Source organism: Vombatus ursinus, unplaced genomic scaffold (genome assembly GCF_900497805.2).
Source record: "Vombatus ursinus unplaced genomic scaffold, bare-nosed wombat genome assembly UNPS02014784.1, whole genome shotgun sequence".
Taxonomy (NCBI): Eukaryota; Metazoa; Chordata; class Mammalia; order Diprotodontia; family Vombatidae; genus Vombatus; species Vombatus ursinus.
Genome location: NW_020954562.1, coordinates 3,773,329 through 3,789,360, shown reverse-complemented (window position 1 = coordinate 3,789,360; position 16,032 = coordinate 3,773,329). Strand labels below are relative to the sequence as shown.

At 40.2% G+C, this 16,032-nt stretch overlaps 1 protein-coding gene across 1 annotated transcript in view; it reads right to left on the bottom strand.

Annotated features, from left to right (window-relative positions):
• Window positions 1-14,040, bottom strand: part of USP38 (ubiquitin specific peptidase 38) — a 38,167-nt gene extending 24,127 nt beyond the window's left edge. Inside the window, exons 1-5 of the mRNA XM_027866828.1 lie at window positions 13,310-14,040; window positions 9,070-9,205; window positions 6,997-7,126; window positions 6,286-6,387; window positions 2,560-2,718 (exon numbers count right to left, since the gene is read on the bottom strand). Of these exons, the coding sequence (XP_027722629.1) occupies window positions 2,560-2,718; window positions 6,286-6,387; window positions 6,997-7,126; window positions 9,070-9,205; window positions 13,310-13,991 (1,209 nt within the window). The 5' untranslated portion in view covers window positions 13,992-14,040. The remainder of the gene's footprint in view (window positions 1-2,559; window positions 2,719-6,285; window positions 6,388-6,996; window positions 7,127-9,069; window positions 9,206-13,309) is intronic.
• Window positions 14,041-16,032: the final 1,992 nt, after the last annotated feature.

The window sequence follows — 16,032 nt, the reverse complement described above, 5'->3', positions numbered from 1 at the left end:
TTAAAAAATACAGCATATTTTAAAAATGTCCCAAAACTTAGAAAATACTATTATTCTCACTATCTTCAAGAAGTCAAGTCACATATTCCCATAAATTTCTATTTATGGATTTTTTTTAAATCCACAAGATGTAGATATTGACTTCAACAAAGTAGTAATAAAAGTTATCCTTTGCTTCATGTAGTTTTTTAAATTATTTATAAAAACTGCAAATGCGCTATAACAATAGGAGGCACAGTACCTTGTACTTAAAAACAAAACAAAACAAAACAAACCTGAAGCTATGATATCATTTGTTTAGAGAACTTCTGGTGAGAAAATTCCCTCCACCAGGGCAGATCTGTAACTGCTCTTTTAAGTTACAGTCTTAAAGAGTTGCCCGAGAAGTTAAAGTATTCGCTCAAGTGTACAGCCAGTAAGTGTCAGAGGTAGGACTTGAATCCATTCCTCCACTTTTTTTTTTTTTTTCGGGTGAGGAAATTGGGGTTAAATGACTTGCCTGGGGTCACACAGCTAGTGTCAAGTGTCTGAGGCCAGATGCGAACTCAGGTCCTCCTGACTGTAGGGCCGGTCCTCTATCCACTGAGTCACCTAGCTGCTCCCATTCCTCTACTCTTATATTTGCTGAAACAATTATCAGAACTTTCTTCTATTGGTGACTGAAAAACACCAATCTAAAAGTCACCAGGAGGCTTTAGAGATCATACAAACGCAAAGCACCCCATTAGTTGGGTTCTAACAACATATAAGCAAGCCTCACTGCTTCCAGTTTAACAAATTGATTTTATTTTCTGATAGTTTTGTTTTCGTCAGAATGCTGCCTTGCCTGACTCTCACCCTCTATCACTAAAAGAGGAAGGCATGGCTGTGTAGTGATCCAATTTTTATTCTACCTTGAGAAGTCACAGTTGAATATGCAAAAAAAAAAAAAAAGAAAAAGAAAGAAAAAGAAATAGAAGCTGTCAGAATGTTTCCCAAACATTTGGGAAATATTTTCCAATTTGATTGGTTAAAAACATTTAAAAAATGGAGTCTCAGGAATTTGTCTTTTTAAGTAGGCAAAAAGTACTCATATAATTTATAAACACATCCAACATATAATGAGGCTTTGATGAGTATGTGCTACAAACTGATAGTAAGCTGGGAACGTACTATGGTCATGTACCAACTAGTCTGCACCAGGAAAACCTTACTGTGAGCAGGATAGAATTTTTACTGGTCAATCAGAACTGAAAATTGCTAATGAATTTTACTGTTTGGCAACTAACCAAGGAGATTAAGGATGGTATAAAGGCCAAGGAACCAACCAGCAGGTAATTGGGTATGGTCTCAAGATGATAAATTCTATCCCAAGTTACATGTTTACTGAGGAATAGTTATTACTCAAGCTCCTATGCGGTTCTATGTGACAATACTATACATAGTGACATAGATGCCCTGGTTAGAAGAGCTCAGTGTTTTTACTGACAGCATTTCCCAGCTTTTATTAAAAAGCACTTTAAAAAAATAAAATAAAAAGCACTTTAAATCACCTCATTAGATCCTAAGAACCCCATGAGGTAGGTAATACAAGTATCATTCATCCTCACTTTTAACAAATGAGGAAAATGAGCCTCAGAGAGACTGAACGACTCAGACTGACATAAATGAAGTGTTCTTTCCATGACACCACACCACTTTCTCCCTTTAAAAAACCAGTGTAATGTTACATGTGCTGTAAACTCATTGAGTCACATATACTTTTATTCTATTAACTGGAGGACAATACAAAGCAAAGACAGTATACTAATCTATTATGAAGTCAGTATTTGGAAGAAATGAAAAGATCACTTTTTGAAGTTGTTTCTGTCTCATCAATATATCGACCTGTCATACTTTTCTGGATCATTGTTTTCTTTTGAAATTTAAATTAGAAATACCACAGCAAGAAATAAATACGAGTCTACAAAGACAGCCATGTTTTAATTTGGCTCAGGAGAGTTTCAGGATGAGAAGAGAGTAAAGACTTCAACTGGAAAACTCATTAGCCAACCTGTAAATAAAGTTCAGGATGTAAGTAGGAGGGAATACAAAAGGAGATTAAAGATTGAATCCATATGCCGATAAACTGAGCTGTGATCAAAAATGATTTAGCAATCAGTTTATATTAAAAGAAAAACAAGGAGTACAAGTATATCTTTTTTTTTTTTTGTCTTTCAAATATGCAGTCACAGAGTCTAACTGAATTAGCTTCTAGGACAGAACTACAGTCCATACTAATTTTTAACACTTCTATAACCAGTTCAGATAATTTAAGAAACTGATATACAAATAATTCCTAATATAAGGGATATAAAAAGGAGAGCTAAGGACCACTCTCATTTTATAAACACTACAGATTACTGCTCTTAATTTATTTATAATTACTAATATATCCATGTTATAGCATCCATAAAAATTGTTATTAATGATCATGTAGAATGCTAACCTTTACTATTTCTTTTCAAGACACACTTCACAGTTGTCACCATTTCAGTTGTTTACATGTCAATGTTATTGCACATTCATGTCACACTGTACCTTGATGGCTTCCAGAATAGGTTCATAAAGATCTGGAAATCCTGAATAATGATACATCATACAGTGTATCAGCTCTGTTAACTGAACTAGAAAGGTTGTACTAGAAGGCAGGCCATCAGTTCTGAAAGAGTGAACCAAGTTAACCACATGTGGAACAATCTAAAGGAAAAAAGGAAAAAAAAATCACTTGAAATGTATTTATAAGATCATATATCTGATAACAGCCTAGCTTATAAACTATATTTTAATGCAACACTTTTCTGGATAGTTTATATTACAGTATTTTAAGTTTGGTACTCTCAAAATTTGGACAACTTTTAGCTTTTAAAAGTTATATAAAATTTCATGTAATTCTCTTAAGAAATAAATTATATATAAAATAAGGAGGTCAACATTACCATTCTGAAAATATTTTAAGAGGAAGGAACCTTAGTTTTTGTCATACTAATCAGCTATATCAAAGAGTTATATTTTCTAAAAGACAAGCCCAAATTTAGTTTGGAGCTCCATCTAGTGTGGATTTAAGCCTTCCATTTATGGGAATTTTATATTATGTAGTAAATCATAATACTATTAAAAATCTTGGAAATAAGAGGTCACATATGACACATACAATTATGGCACAGGTTCATTAGCTATTCTAAGAGTAAGAGAAGCCTCTCTACTCTTAAGACTAAAACCTAATGTAATAATTTGAGTCATTTTTGTCTTTGTAACCTGTGACGTCACAGACTCATTTCTAAGGGAATGGAATTTTGCCATTTTTGATAATGAATGCATGGTTCAGGAGGAAGACATAAAAAAGAAAACTGGAAAACTGTTATTGCTGATATAACCAAGAGAGTATACAGCATAGACAGGGTCCACTAAAGTCAACAGACTAAAGATTAGGTAAGATGGTTCCAATGACAGTTACTACTATTTTAAGAGATTTTCTGAATGATGAAACCATTTCAATTTTGCAGCAAATGGTTTGTTGTATTCAGCAGACATGGATAACATTTTGTTGTGTGGGGTAAAACTAATTATTTGCAAATACCCAACATAATTGTTTCCTCCAAACCCTTTTCTAATTGCATAATTACTATGGGAAATTACCTTGTACCTACAGTTTTTTCTACAGCTAATTCAAGGTAAAAGCTAATCTAAAGTTCTTGGGTTATTCTTCTACTCCCACCTAAAACATATCCTTCAACTCTCCTCCCTACCCAAACTCCATATACAATTGGCTCGTTTGGCCACAGTACATTTTTATGATTTCTAGAGCATTGCTTCATTTACTTGAAAGACATTTCTCACACTTCAGTTCACTTCTCCAGGCTCAATAATCCTCAATGGCTTTAATCTTGCCTCCAGTCCAGGTGTTGATTTTTAAAAATAAGTCATATGTCTATTTAAATTTCAAAAATTTTCACAGCTGGTATTACAAATAATTAGTATTATTAACATTTTAAACCAAAATTAATAGAAGTAATATCAAAATGGGGGAAATTTCATTGGAGGGGGAAGAAAAAATATTCAAAAAAATATCCAACTATATTGTTCCAAATCCCTTGAGGATAGCATTTTGCTTTGCCCTTTCCTTTGGTAAGCACATCTGGGCCTTTAGAGTATTTCCTGTCACACGTTCTGAACCTCCAGTTCTATTACAGGGACAAGGAAAGGAAGGATGGAAGGATTTATTCTCCATAAAGTTATATTGATTACACACAAGTACTTGTAATCTATAATGTAATTACAAGTAATCTTTCAAACATTCTACAGCCTAAATATTCTCAGTTGCCAAATTTGATTGTCTTTACCTCCATAATAACTCTAATAACCTTTGCTTCCTACTCTCCACTCACAAGATCATCACCACCTTAGTTCATGCCCTCACTCCTTACTTTTTATTATTGTAATAAGAAGATTGTAATAGCTCCCAAACTGCAGGGGGATCTTGTCATTCCAGCACTCAAACTGTGCTGCTTGCTGTTTGTTCTTCGTTCTCAAAGAGGACCATGACACCAGGGAGGTGATGCCATGACACCCACGCGAACTGGATTTGAGTGAGGGAGGGCTGTGCAAAGTCACCAGCCTCACTTTCTCCTCCGGAGCCATCTGGGCCCAGAGGCCAGAAATGGATCAGGACAACTGGAGATGGCCCAGGATGCAGTGGGAGACCTTGGCCCTTTTAAGCTAAGGTCTTTAACAGGTCTCAGTGTGACTGAGGCAGCACTCATTCAATGATTAAGGCTTAATAAAAAACAGCCTCTTTAAAAAAAAAAAATCTGGGAGGAGAGGACCCTCAGGGTTTCTAGCCAAAACAGAAATAATTGTTATTTGCATTCACTGTGAGCCAATCAGGGCCCGAGTAGGGCTTGGTCTAGGACCAGAGTGATTTGGGGTTAAGGTTAATCTTTAAGAGAAAAAAAAACCCCAAAACAACAACAATAAAGTTTCAGAGATTAAAATTTACACTGTCTTTGGGCAGAGCACCATCAGGTAAGGGTGTGATACCCTATGTAGAGAGACAAGAGAAGAAAGAGAAAAAAGAAAATAAGAAAAGAGAGAAAGGGAGGGAGGGAGAGGGAGAGAGAGTGAGAGCAAGCAACCATGTTGCCCAACTGGAAGTTCTCTACTCACAAACGTTGCTGTTTGTGCTTCATTTTCATGAGGGAGGGCTTTGCAAAATCACCAGCCTCCCTTTGTCTTCTGAACCATCTGGGTCCAGTGGCCACATATAGGTCAGGACAACTGAAGATGGCCCAGGATGCAGTGGGATGCGAACTTCAGTGCCTCCCTAGTACCCATCCCCCGGAGCAAACAATCTTCTCTGTTTGGCATTTAAAGCTCCTCACAACCTGGCCCCAACCAACTTACACTCTTCCCCTTTGTTCACCCTACGGGCCAAACAATCTAGCCCTTCTTACTACTTCATGGCACTCCATTTCTCATCTCTGTTCCCTGATGCCTGGAATGTACTCCAACCTCACTTCTGCCTAGGCTCAGCTGAAGTGTCACCTACAGGACTGGTGACTGAATAAATAGGAGAATCAAATAAAAGCAATTTTTTGGAAAAATTAATAGTTGGAGGAAAGGACACAAATGGGGAGTGGAAGAAGGATGTTAAGCTCTTTCCATATCATTCGGGAATTTTTAGGAGCCTTATCTTTATTGTGTGCTCCATGTTATTTTTTTATTTCAAAGTCCTTCTTATAAACAGTTTTGTATTTAAAAGAATTCTACCTATTCACAAAAATGACACCAAAAAAGTCAGCAAAAAAAGATTCTATCCTTTCAATTTTTGAAAATATTCCTTAATTTTAACCCAGATTTAGAGTTCTAACATTTACAAAGCACTTTCTTTACACTGACACAAGTTTGACATAGGTAGTTCAGGTATTATAATTTCCATTAAAAAATAAAATCCAGTCCTGTAATTCCACAAGTGCTGGGAATTTCTGGGTGGAAATCCCTCCACCAAACACAAAACAGTAACTTATCTGTAACTTTTAAGTCCTAGAGAGTTGCCTTAGAGGACATGAGTTAGAGAGAGGCAGAACTGGAACCTGAATTGCCAAGACTACAAGTGCTTAATATCTAATTTATCCCCGATGTGATATCTTAAATAGCCTGCTGCTAATATGGTGAGATGACCTCATTTTGACAATATAAAACTTGACTTAATACTAAAAAATTTAAAAGCAATTTAGCATATAGAAATAAAATGGAAAAGTAACTTACCAAATGGAAAGCCTCTGGAGAATGCTGAAAACTAAGCAACATGTGGGAAAGAACTGCAAGAGCACCAGGTCTCACAAGAGGAAACCAAAGTCGATTAAAAACCTTTAAAAAAAAAAATCCAAACATTTATGTTTCATTTTAAAAAAAAAATCATGAACATGTTTAAAATTGCCAAGTCTAAGATTTCTTAAGTTATCAAAATTTCTTCCTGAAGTTCTGAAGTAACCTTTTTCATTTTTGTATTTGGCAGCTGAGAGAAATAAGATAGGCTTAATGTAATACAACACCCCCCCCCCCCCCCGCTTTAAAAAACCCAACATCTCTGCAGCGTTAAAAGTACCCCTGAAAGGCACTGTCTGGTATCTAAGTTAAGGCAACTTTGCAAGTAAAATACTTTCTATGTAACCTGATTACAGATATGTCTTTATATAAGATATGCATGTAAACCACTTTTGTCAAACCTTAAGGAACTATAGGAATATGAGCTATTACTATGTATGATTCAATTGTAACACCATATTTTAAAAGGGCCTTTAAAGTACTTTTATTTTAATTATGCACAAATAATTCATAAACAAGCACATCTCTATAACCCATTAACTGAGTATTCACATACCTTTAGTGAGCACTCCCTCTCCCACCTTCCAAACAAGCCCAAACATTTATTTGTTCATTATATCCCCTAAATTTAAAGGTTCTCATTCCACCTACCAATTCAATTTTGAGCAAAGTAACATCTATCAAAATAGTAAACTTCTGGACTGCTGCCAGTCCTTTCAGCAGTGCAATCACCCATGTCTCCACATGCTGTGCCAAAGGCCAAGATAGCCAATCAATCATTCTGAAAGGCAAAAGAAAATCTGAAAAAACTTGTAAGCATATTTTCAAAATATTTTGCTTAGGAACAGCAACACAGCACTAATCCATTTATTTACTTATTTATTTTTACAGTGGATTAAGATGAGAATAAAAATGTAGGTTCTCAGATGAATAAATAACAGCTTATTCCCTCTGCATCTAACACACTTACAAGAAACTGAATTATTATCTATGCACTCATTCAAAATAAGTATTTTAGTGTCTCCTCAGATATCTCATTTCCCAACCATTTGGGACTTCTTGGACTTTTCCACCATGCCCCCAGTAAACTCTTCATTAGGAAATCATTTTGCAAGATCTAATCAGCTTTGTTACTCACACCTCATCAATACCCTCTGCCCCTCCAACTAGAGGGTAGAGTCATAAACTGCTACATTTAAGGAGAAGGGACAGGACAGACCTCATTTTCCATAGGTCTGTATGTCCTCATTTTGGATTTTTCTGATTTCTTCACCATGACCTAGCCCCAACTATCTTCCTTTCCCCAGCTTTTCACCTTTCTTTTGTATGTTGTCTTCCCCCATTAGATTGTAAACTGTAGTCTAGTAGGCACCATCTTTCCTTTTCATATTTGCATTTTTAGCACAGTGCCTGGCACACAGGATGTGTTTAATAAATGTCTGACTACAGATTTGAACATGTGAGTGCCCATGAGTGAGACATTGTGAAGAATAAGACAGATGAGTAAGGGACAATCCCTCTCCCCCTAGGGTTTATAATACAGCAATGCTATAGAATAGTTTTCAGGCTGCACTGGTTGAAAGAGTCTTGCCTGGGAGATCCCTAGACCAGAAGTGTCAACTCCTGAGTTATGGCCTGAATCAGATTAAACTGTAACTGGGAAATGGTTAACAAAATCAATAAAAATACAATAAAACAGATAACATTACACTTTAAAACAAAGTCAATATGTGGCCTGTGGGGACTCTTATGTATCTATTAGTGCCCCCATTTCCATGTGAGTTTGACACTATTTCCTTACACCAATGAAATCAGAAGTTAGTATATTTTCATCAATTTTTTTTTAAGAAAGAGAAGAGAACTAAAGGCTAAATCTTGAGAGACAGAAAGGACGAATCAAAGAAACTGAAAAAGAACCAGGAAAACAGAAGGGTCATACAATGCATAGGCAGAAAATTTTAAGAAAAAGGGGTAGGTTTGCCAGGAGTGTTAAAATTTCCAGAAATACCAAGGAGAATGAAAACAGGGAAAAGCCACCATGAGTATAATTCTGGTATAGTATTCATTCAACCAACCAGTCAGGCATTATATATACAAAGTGCTAGGTATTCAAAGGCAAGAACAAAACAATCTCTGCATCAGAAGCTCATATTCTGGAGGGAGAGAGGGGAAAGGGAGAATAGTGATGAATGAGATTAAGGAGGGAAAAGAAAAGGTGGCCAGAAAATGAAGGCATTGGGGGTTAAATTCATTTAAGGCTGATAGTGACAGGAAGCAGATGGTATGAAAGCTATGAAAGGCAGGATCAGGCAAAAGTCTTTTAAACAAAGACCAAAATGTCTAGAGATAGAAAAGAAGAAACAAGTGAGGAAATTTGAAATTCTGGGCAAAGAATGGTTAAGAGTTTGGATCTGGAGGCAGAAGGGAGTCTGGAAATAGAGGGAGAAGGGGTCAGCTTTATGAAAATCCTGGGTATATAGCACTTTGCACTGTTATGACCATACTCAATATTGTACTGTTGCCATTAACATTAAAGAATGAACAAAAAACTGTTTTATAATCTTGTTATGTTGTTTAAAAAAACTAAAAGTGGGTTTGGTAGTGAAATCTACTGTCAAGTGTGAGATTATTCATTGCAGTGATTTCCGTAATCTTTGTATTTTAGTTAAAAATGTCTCTTGCTTCCAAATCTACAATCACTGTCAATACAGTGACAGGAAATACCTGCACAGAGCTTGAGTCATACTTGCATCTTTTACATTTGGATCGGTGGTAAGGCTCCTGATGAGAACTGTAATCATCTGCAGTGGAATATGCTGCACAAGACTTGCCAAGGCAACAGAGGGTTCAAATGAAGCATCTGTTTAAAAAACATACCACAAGACAGTCCAAATAAAGCATGGAGGAATATGGCACATTATTAGAAACATATCATTAACAGAATATAAATCACAACATAAAATGTTTTTATACTACATCCCAAAGACATCTTTTAAAAAGTAAAAGGAGGAAAATGGTGGCTTATATATTCTTAAAGTACATCTTATGTACATCCATGCACTAGACAGTCAAAAGTCTGGAACATCTGACTTACTAAAAATATCAAGGTTACCTTTTGTTCATTATTATATATTACATGGTTATTTTGTGCTACAGTTCATATTTATATAACATAATATCTGTTTAATATTTAGAAACAGCTGGTGGTACAATGGATAGAAAAAGCTGGCCTTGTACTCAGGAAGACCTCAGTTCAAATCCAGCCCCCAGGAATGCACTAGTTGTATGACCCTAGGCAAGTCACTTAAACTTGTGGCCCAGAGTTCCCTCAACTGTAAAATATGAATGATAATAGCACCCACCTCCCAGGGTTGTTGAGAAGATCAAACGAGATATTTGTTGAAAACAAACAAAAAACCCCTCTTAGTCCAGTGCTTAGCACATAGGAGCTATAATGCTTATTTTCCACATATGTGTGTGTTATTAGTATATAACAGAAAGTGCTATGCAGTTACATCATTTGGCATTTTATTTTAAAATAACTTATAACCATTAAATGAACCTAGTCAATACGGCCAATGGGTTTGAATCCTACTCTGCCACTTAGTACTTAAATGAAACCAGGGGGTAAAAGTCTCAAATTCTCTCAGGATGAGTTTTCTTATTAGAAAGATGACAAAAATACTACCTGAGATAGTTTTCATAGGGTACTTGTAGTGAGGATCAAATGAAAACTTTATAAACTATAAATGTTCGGTAGCAAATACATATTAGTTACATTAAGAGGTAAAAATTTACTTTTATCACATCCATTAAGATAAAAAGGAAGATAAAAGGAAAGAGGTAAACATTGTTCAACTTACAACAGAATACTAACAATGCTACAATGATATGTATGGATTAAAATGGCAATTTAAAAATATTTAGAAAAAAATTGATAATCTTAATTAGTATTCATGCTATGTGTGAAGTGGAGAGAGCCCTGGTCTGGAGTCAGGAAGATCAAAGTTCAAATTTGGCCTCAGAAACTTACTAGCTGTGTGACCCTAGGCAAGTCACTCAACTCTGTTTGCCTCAGTTTCCTCAACTATAAATTAAGCTAGAGAAGGAAATAGCAAACCACTCCAGTATCTTTGCCAAGAAAACCTCAAACAGTGTCACAGAAAGTCAGGCACGACTAAAAACGACTGAACAAGTATAACATGCAGCATGAAATGTAACATCACCTTTCATAAAATTTCGACATCTCATATTTTTCTTGCCACATAAGTGGTGATAAAGTATTTTAAATAGATATAGATGATTACAGTTCTCACCAAGTAGTACGATTTGAGGGGAGCCTAGCCTAAAAGCAGACCCCACTTCCAGTAGTCACTGAAAGTTGATTTAGGATGTCAACCTACAGTGCATTCTTCTTACCAGCTTTATCTCTACAAATCACCCAAGAAATTGATTAATAAATTGACTTGGTCAGTTATTATGTTTAGGATACAAAGATTAATAAAATATAGTCCTTTGTTTTCAAGAAATTTACACAATTAATAGGAAGATAAGAGTATATGAATAATTAATTTACCCAAATCGAATGATCTAGGGCTACAAAGGTGGCAGTGAATGATGAGTTTAGGGAGGTCTGTGAAGAGATCATATTCCACCGGGAGGTAACCAGCAAAGAAGGAAAGTAAGGATGTCAAGGAGTGAAGGAAGGCAAGGGAGGCTGCATTTCACAAAGTTTTGCTAATGCCTGTTGTTTTTATGTCAGTCATATCTGGATACCTACTTTCCTATCTCAAAACTGAATCCTTCTTTTTAACTAAGAAAAAATACTGAAGAATGGGTAAGATTTCACTGGAACGCAGTCCAAAGGAGTGAAGGGCCCAAGTAAAGTCACCATGTTAGGAAAGTTTGAAGAATAATCTGGGAATGAGTTTAGCTGAGGGCTAGCTGGGGGACACAAAGTTAAAAAGGCAGGATGAGGCCACTGCAAGGAGAGTCATAAACACCAGGATACAAAATTAATTTTTATTGAGCAAGCAATGGGAAATTATTGAAGGCTTTTGAGCAGAGGGGGATGACAAGACAGAAAAGATATTACTGGTATACTTAGTGTATATAATTACATTTAAATGAAACATCAAATGGGAGTGTGTAGACTGGGTGTGGAGGACAAAGGTAATTTAATGCTGGGAGCAGGTTTCTAATCCCACAGGATACCTCCAGATCAGGAAATACTAGGTCAGAATAAGAAATGAAGGGTCATAGGTGAGAGATTTCCTGATGAAGGAGTCTAGGACCCCAATAAGGCCTACTTTCCTCTTGCCTTGCACCTTATCTGTGATAGTATTCTTCAGAATTCACCCCAAAGAACATCTATATCTCTAAATGCCCATCATTACACATTCCTAATGTTATTCTCCCCTCCTATATATTAGAGAACAAAAATTGCAATGGATAGGAACAAAATATTAGTGATAAGTTGAGGAAGGACACAAATTACTTTCTGGAAAGTCTACGAAACTCACAGAAATTGGACATATTACATTTAGGCAATTGAGTTAGCTATAATGTTTAGCCTGTTATTATAATGAGTCATTAATAATTAGGAAAAAACTTCATCTTCAAAGCAGTGCATAAATAACTTGAGCAAAGGCAAAGTAGTAAGGAAGCTTGATCAGTTTTTTCACTAGCTTTTTTGATAGAGGGGAGCATGGAACAATAGACACATCATTGGCTGAGAGTCAGGGAAGCCGGCTTGAGAATCCAGTCGCTACCTGTTGATGTTGGACAAATCTATTAATCTCTCTGAGCCTTGGGTTTTTCCGACTGTAAAACGGAGCAAATTGGACTGCATGGTGACTAAGGTACCTTAAAGCTCTAAGTTTATGTTCCTATAACCGAGTAGTTTTAAAATTTATTCTAAAACAAAATTCATCTTTTTCCACTAATCACCTCAAGCTTGTGATTTCTCTATTTTTGTTTACACCTCCACCACACTTTCCTTAGTCACCTAGGTTTAAAATTTGTTCCTCTTGATTTTTTTCTTACCAGTCAGTTAATGAGAATTTATTAAGTGCTTACTATGTGTCAGGCACTTTGCTAAGCACTGGGTATACAAAAGAGCAAAAGGAGTTTTTGCCGTGGAGGAGCTCAAATGTAATAAGGGAGACAACACACAAATAAATATGTAAAGAGATAAGCTATATACAAGATAAATAGGAAATGGTCAATAAAGGGAAGGCACTAGAATTAAGAGTGATTTGGAAAGGTTTCCAGTAGAAGGTGGGATTTCAGATGGGACTTGAAGGAAGCTAGGAAAGTCAGGAGGCATGGATGAGGGAGAGCAGGCAGTGAATATGTTGGGAGCTGAGAGACATCAAAGCCTTCTATGATGTGGCCCTATTTTATTTTTCCAGTTTTCATTTCCCACTACTTTCATTATACACCAGCAGAGTCCTCTCCAATTCTCACGTCTTATGAACTTTTCCAGTAGCCAAACTTTGTTTATACACTTCCTCTTTCCCGAAATGCCCTGAAAGTTACATCTCCACTCGCGGAAATCCTAACTATCCTTGAAGTTCATTTCAAATGCCACCTCCAATCACAAATGCCCGACACCTCCAAAACTACTTTGCCTGTACCTATTATGCGAACTACAACATTTTTATCCTTGTTTTCATACTCTTAGCTAGAACCTAAGCTCTAAAAGGACATATTAACCTTTCTTATCTTCCAGGTTCGGCAGTGTTGGTACCTAACAGAATGCTGAACCAATACTGCTTTTGGTGTATTTATAAAGTGCCGGGCGACCTAAGAAAACAAAAGAATTTAATAAATCTTTGGCCGTGGTTACTGACCTGTAGGCTTGAGAGTGGTTGTTTTGTTTTCTGGAGGGGGGAAGAGTTATTTTTACCTATGGAGCTCCTGTTACACACTTGCTTTAGAAAATTACAAGAAAACTCCTTACCAGTGGAAGAGATACTTGCAAACACTTCTTGCAGGGAAGGCAGCAGGGTGGAAGGTTCAGCCTTCCAAATATTCTGCAGCAAGTTGCTCACTTTGGTCACCTGTGCGACATACTCGCGTAGCTCTTTCTCCTGGGTGGACACGCACTGAAAGTGTCCTATCGTCCGGACCAGCTGCTGGCAGAAGGCCACCGACAGCTTCCCTTTGGGGATGCACTGCACAAAGTCGCTCAGGAGGTCGCAGAGCCGCGCACAGAGCGCCGGCTCGGGCCTCTCGCACACCATGCGCAGGACCTCCACTTGAAGCAGGCTGAACAGGTCCAGCACGGACGGGCAGCTCATGATCAGCTTTAGCCCATTGTGGATATAGTCCAGGATGGCCACGTCTTTCCTGTCCAGCGTGCTGTAGCCGCGCTGCAGAAGGCCCAGCACAAAACTCTTGTTGAAGAAGCTCTCGAACTCCGATCGGTGGTAGCGGGCGTAGGCCTCCAGCACCTGGTGTCCCACCTGCCTCTGAAAGGGGTCCTGGCCCTCCAGGATGAGCCTCGTCGTGAGGCCGAACATGGCCTCGCACTGCGCCTCGTCCAGCCAGTTCTCGGCCGACTCCACCACCTTGCGCACGATCATCCTCTTGAGCGGCAGCGGGTGCGACGAGCTCACCAGGCCCTCCAGGATCTTGTCCATGGCGGCGGGGGCGGCACGGGAGAGGGGGCGGCAGCAGAGAGGACGAGAGCACCGGGGCAGAGGCCAGGGGGGGCAGCAGCTGGACCGGCCACCGCCGCCGCCGCCTCAGCAGCAACATCTATGGGGCGGGCGGGCCCATCCGAGTGGGAGAGCGTGCGGGGGGCCGCCTAGGACGGGACGGAGCCCGCACCGGAGCCGCCGACGCCCCGGTCCTCTGGCTCTGCTGCCGCTGAGGCGCCCGAGGCCCGAGACCCGCCAACGCCGCCTCGTCCGTAGTAGAAGCTCGCCGCGGTCCCGGGCCGGCGGCCTCCCTCACCATGGGCGCCGGCCGCGGAACGTTGGTGGGGGTCCCGGAGCCCAGAGAGGAGGAAAGGTCTTCAGTCTTCGCCCCTCCTCCGACCCCCGGGGTTAGAAGAAGGTCGGGGCGAGCTCCGGGCGGACGGAAAGAGAAAACCGGGCCGGGAACTAGCGAGGAAAGAGACCGAACCTCGTTGACCCCGGATACAGAAATAGCTCCAAGCAGGAAGTGAGGGAAATCTGGGTCAGTTGGAAGAGGAGGGCCCCGCCCCTTCTTTGGACCTCCCCCCTTCCCCTCCTACCCCCTCTTCTCCCCTCCCCTCCCCTCCCCTCCCCACCTCTGCCAATTAATGCACAGGAGCGCCCGCCTCCCCCACTTAATTTCCCCTCCCCTCCCCTTCTAGTCCCCTCCCCACGCGGCGACGTAGCACTTGCCCGCGGCTCCGTCGTCACTGGGGAGGTTCTGTCCAGTCACAGGCGACCATTGTGGGAAGAAGAGGCCAGACCTCGGGAAGCCGCCTGCGTGAACGGTCGCGAGAGGACGTGCTTCAGCGCCTTCACTTCCGGTCGCCTCGAGGCAGTTGTTTACACACACACCCCCCCCCCCCCCCCCCCCCCCCCCCCCCCCCCCCCGGCCCCCCCCCCGCCCCCCCCCCTTCCCCCCCCCCCCCCCCCCCCCCCCCCCCGCTCGCTTCTGGCCGCCTGCCTGAGGTGCGAGTGTCTGCCTCCAACCTCTTCTTTCTTTTATTCTCCGGGGCTCACTCCTTTCCTGGTATGGGCTCGGGGCCCGACCTTTATGCCCTTTTCTCCCCTCCTCCTCAGAGGGCCTCACATCAACCCCACATAAGCAGACTTGCCTTCAAATTCCGTGGGGCCCGGTGGAGTTGGTCACTTGATTAATCCCAGTCTTAATTTTTCATCTGTAAAATGGGGATGCTAGTACCGGCTTATTATTTCACTTGCACCTCGGAAAAATTTTGCCAGAAGCGCTTTGCCCGCCTTATAAAATGCTTTAGGGACACCTACCCTCATTATTCGGTCTCCACGTCTTTCAGCTGCAGTCTCTTCTGCCGGGGGTGGGGCGGGTGGCCTACAGACATGGGGCACCGTCCCCCCAGAATTGTTGAGGTCCAAACCTCAAGCGCTTTGCAAAACCTCGGTGTGCTTCATGTGGAACTTTGACAGACAAGGTCTCAAGGAGGGCACTTCATGGGGTGGTGGCTGGAGCTGGGTTAGAAGCCTCTCCCCTTTCTCACCTGTCCATGCTTAACAGTTGTGCCCAAGGGGGAGATTGCTGGGTCTTTCCTCATCTATAAAATGTGGGTAACAGCTCTAGTAAACCAGCTGAAGAACAATAATTGTGCAGCACTTTGTGTGCATAAAATCTTCCAAAAGCTCGCCTTTCTCTGAGATATACAGGTTGTCTGACCAAGAATGGATCATTTAATCTCTCCTGAAGTTCCCCCTGCCCAATTCTCTAAACTATAGATCGCAGATTTGTTCATCTAGATTAATGCTATGTGTATGTCGAATGAAGCTTATGGATCCCTTCTCAGAATGTTTTTATGGGCTTAAGAAATACGCGGGATTACAAAGGGTTCTTGTGGTTTGTCCTTCATTCTCAAAGAGGACCATGGCATGACATGCAAGTGAATTAGATTTAAATGAGGGAGGGCTGTGCAAAGTCACCAGCCTCGGTTTCTCCTCAGAGCCCTCGGAGTTCAGTGGCCAGATAGATAGACCT